This window comes from Rutidosis leptorrhynchoides, chromosome 11 (genome assembly GCF_046630445.1).
Source record: "Rutidosis leptorrhynchoides isolate AG116_Rl617_1_P2 chromosome 11, CSIRO_AGI_Rlap_v1, whole genome shotgun sequence".
Classification (NCBI taxonomy): Eukaryota; Viridiplantae; Streptophyta; class Magnoliopsida; order Asterales; family Asteraceae; genus Rutidosis; species Rutidosis leptorrhynchoides.
In genome coordinates this window covers 226,272,064-226,276,646 of record NC_092343.1, presented here as the reverse complement: position 1 = coordinate 226,276,646, position 4,583 = coordinate 226,272,064, and the positions used below count along the sequence as shown (strand labels likewise).

Sequence of the window (4,583 nt, the reverse complement as noted above, 5' to 3'; positions counted from 1 at the left end):
TGGTAATGTTCCTGTATGCTATCTGACTTATATGTAAACACGCACACGACTCATTTATGTATTGAGTCACTATCCATTTAATAATGATGAGTTATAATAATATTGGAGTGGATTGCACTTTCCTTTTTCTTTTATGATTATGGCCGACATCCACTAAAGTAACAATCCCACAAGAAATTACAACCTTCCAGCTCACTATATTTAGTTAATTTATTTTAGCCACTCAATTGTGTTATTATATCAAATGGAATCGGATCATTGCTTGTATTTTGGGCCGTATACTAGAGTGGATTATTAGTCCGTGATCCATTTCTCTTTTGAGCCAAGGAATGAAGGAGAGAAATGAGAATACATGAATGATGATAACTTGTTGTTGCTTTTAACGACACAAGTGAGTGAAGAAAACCCTACTCAAAAAAAGTTACGGAGTATCTGTTATTTTATTTTTGCCATCGAGTAATTGTGATACTTTGAATATACTAGTGGCACACTAGTTGATTTTTAAAAGGAGAGACAAAAGTGAAAATTGGTGATGGAATAATGATATTGCTTATGAAAAATCTCGAAACCCTTTGATGATGTAGGGACGATAAACACTGTACGAAAATGAGGGAGCTACGATAATTATAATAACAATATATGAAAAATGATGATGATGGTGGACTGTTAATTATACGAGTAGGCTTGTGATGATCATGAAAATTATTATGCAATGATAATAATTTAAAACCAAAACCCTGCTGTTGAAAACGAATTATGAAAGTATTAGTTGAGGATGATGAGTTGTAGTTTGAAGAAGAAGAAAGAAACAGATGGAAATACGGTTTATATATTGATTTTGTGAGTGAAATCAGAAATGGAGGGTTAGTGGATTGGTTTGTAAGTGTGACAAGGGAACGAGAGGCCACGAGTTCGAGCGCGGGCTGCAATATATTTTTAGGAATCTATTCTTTAAGGTAGTATACTTATTATTCCTATTATTCTTATTATTTTATTATTATTATTATTATTATTATTATTATTATTATTATTATTATTATTATCATTATTATTATTATTATTATCATCATCATCATTAGTAGTAAAATTCTCATTTTTAGAGTTATTATTATTATCAGTACTATTATTATTGTTATTACTAAAAGTATCAGTATTTTAAATTTATCATTTCTATTAAAATTAGTATTATTATTGAAACTAACATTTTTATTAAAACTATTATTATTATTATTAAAATTATAATCATTAGTATTATTAATATATCCAAATAAAGATTTTCAAGATAAAAATTTTATTTATGACATAACTATATTAATATTTTCTTAAAAGTATATATATAATAAATATACTTAGATAATTAATAAAATCTATAAATGATTAAATATAAAAAAATTATACCATTAATAATATATATATAAATTTATTACGATTATATATTGTAATATATATACATGATATAGGTTCGTGAATCCAAGGCCAACCCTGCATTGTTCAATATAGTCATATGTATTTTTACTACAAAATACATTAGGTGAGTTCATTTAATCCCTTTTTACTCATTACATTTTTGGGACTGAGAATACATGCGCTGTTTTTATAACTGCTTTATTAAATGCCTTTGAAATATATTTTGAACTGTGAATACATGAAATGCTTTTATAAATGTTTGACGAGATAGACACAAGCAAAACATTCCTCGAATGAATTATTATGCAGACAGAAGTTCTGTGGATTATTATTGAATTATGTGGACATGATAATTGCCACTATTGAATTATGTGGACATGATAATTGCCACTATTGAATTATGTGGACATGATAATTGCCACCAATGAATTATGTGGACATGATAATTGCCACCAATTGATATGAATGTTATGTATCGAGAGAATGATTTTATACACAGGTTATGTGTATGTTATTTTTGTGCACAAGATATGTGTACGGTTACTAAGATTTATGAAAAATGATTTCGTACACGAGAAAGGTGTGCATTACAGGTGGGTATAGGATTCGGGCCCATTTGTACCATGCAACATTTAAATTTTGTGGTCTATCAAAATAATGAATTTTATTGTTTTAAGATAAACCTATGAACTCACCAACCTTTTGGTTGACACTTGAAAGCATATTTATTCTCAGGTATGAAAGAAATCTTCCGCTGTGCATTTGCTCATTTTAAGGACATTATTTGGTGTCGATCATCGCTCTGGGATCAAATGTTGATGACTTCGTCCAAATGGATTAGGACGGGGCATTTCAAATCGGCTACGCGGTTTGAGCATTTTTAACTTGCACAAGTTCCAAGAAGCCAAAATAAGAAAGCGGATGCGTTAAGTAAGTTGGCTGTGTTAACGTTCTCACACTTTCAAAAGCAAGTTTGGGTTGAAAAGTTACCAAGCAAGTCAATTGATAATGATCTAATAGTTGTGTTTGTTGAAGAAGAACAACCAAACTGGATGGAACCAATGATGCAGTATATCCGCAATAATGTTCTGCCGAATGACAAACACGAAGCTCGTTAAGTTCGTGAGCGAGCACCAATGTACATCATCTAAAATGATATTTTATATCGAAAGTCATATTGCGGCCCAATGATGCGATGTGTTGGCCCAATTGAAGCTGAGATGATAGTGGATGAAGTGCACAATGGTTATTGCGCATTGCATTCAGGCTATAAAACTATTGCGGCTAAAATTATGCGGATAGGCTACTTTTGGCCATCCTTATATCGCGATGATGCAAAAATTGTTAAGCGTTGCAAGATTGCCAAAGGCATGCGCCACAGAATAGGATGACATGACACGATATGATCCATGTCAACTCGCCATGGCCATTTCACAAATGGGCAATTGATATTATGGGACCATTTCCCACAGGTCCTGGCAATGTCAAATTTTTAATTGTAGCAATCGACTATTTTACAAAATGGGTTGAGGCGAAGGCAGTTCGCACTATCACTGGAGTGCAAGTGCGTAATTTTTTTGGGAATACATCGTGTACAGATTTGGCATTCCGCGGGAGTTGGTTAGCGATAATGGGGCTCAAATAGTGAAAGACCCGTTCAAAACATGGTGCACTGATTTGAATATAATCCAGAAATTTACGTCGGTTGCGCATCCGCAAGCTAATGGCTTATGTGAAGTAACTAATCGTGACTTTGTATGCAGAATCAAAAAGCGCTTATATGAAAAATGCACTGGTTGGGTAGATGAGTTACCCAATGTTTTATGGGCGCATCGTACTACTTTCAAGAAGAGTACGGGTGAAACACCTTTTAGTTTAGTATATGGCTTTGAGGCAGTAATACCCGCCGAAATTTTTGTGCCAACACATCGAGTTGCTAACTTCGATGAAGAAACAAATAATGAGGCTTTATGTGAAAACTTGAATTTAATAGAAGAGCGCAGGTTAATGGCTACTATCAGAGAAGCAAATAACAAACAACAAATCGCTAAGTATTACAACAAAAGAGTGCACGCATTGTCCTTTGATGTAGGCAAATGGGTACTGCGGAATAATGACGCGAGTCGAGCAGAAAAACTTGGTAAGCTATGACCTAATTGGGAGGGTCCATATCAAGTTGTTGCTATTAACACGGCATGTTCATACAAACTCGCAGACATAGAGGGGCGAAATCTTCCCAATGCGTGGCATACTGCTTTGTTGAAGCGATATTACGCATAAATTTTTAAGTATAATGTGTTAAACAACGCATATATGTAATCAAAATGTCAAATGAAATAAAAGAATGCAGTTGCTATTTTTCTATGTGTTTTTAATTTTTTCAAGTCTTGATCACACTTGTAACAATACAATAAATGAACACGCGAATTGCATAAGTGATTGAAAAGCCCACTTATATTGTTAAACTTAATAAAACTTTGCGGCATATTTACAGTTCAAGAAATTTTTTCTGAAAAATTGATTTCAACATACTGGTATGTTTTGCGAAGGCTAAGTCGCGTAGTGATGACATTGCCCTCTCACGCAGAAACTAAATATTGTGAAAGGATATTAATTTCCTGCATATTTAATTTTGCCATACTTAGATGCTTCCCAATGCTAACAAATTGCCTAAGGATCGTTTCGGCGGACTTGGAAGATTCATAATGTATAAATATATACAAATGCAGATTGTTTCGCAAAAGTACATACTTATTATGTGCATGATAATAAAAGTTGAAAATTGCAAAGGGCAAGTCTATGTTATGAATACTGATGATAAAGCGCTATATAAATACAAGTACTTGCAAAAAGATAAACATTGAAATTTTATTATTAAAACGCATAGGTAGCTGCGTGCTAATATTACATATATCAAAATTACATCCTCATTCTTTAGACAAGTCAAGTTTGATGATGTCATCTGCAGTTGCATCACCTTGCTCGCTTATCGCAATAATCTTGGGGATGGAAATTTCAACTATATTTTCTTTGGAAACAACAAACGCTGCTTGCGCGTCTGCCACAGAGCATAAGCGGTCTGGCAAGTGACAGCTGGTGGCAGCCTGATCCATAAACTCCACCCTCTCGCGCAATTGCATTGCGGCAACGTATGTGGAAAATTTTTTAGAAACAGA

At 33.4% G+C, this 4,583-nt stretch overlaps 1 protein-coding gene across 1 annotated transcript; it reads left to right on the top strand.

Annotated features, from left to right (window-relative positions):
* The first annotated feature begins 2,597 nt into the window (after positions 1–2,597).
* On the top strand, positions 2,598–3,558 carry LOC139875425 (uncharacterized). The gene is made up of 3 exons (XM_071862761.1): positions 2,598–2,775; positions 2,880–2,971; positions 3,100–3,558. The coding sequence occupies exons 1-3, from the start codon at positions 2,598–2,600 to the stop codon at positions 3,556–3,558; spliced, it is 729 nt and encodes a 242-aa protein (XP_071718862.1).
* The last annotated feature ends 1,025 nt before the right edge of the window (positions 3,559–4,583 follow it).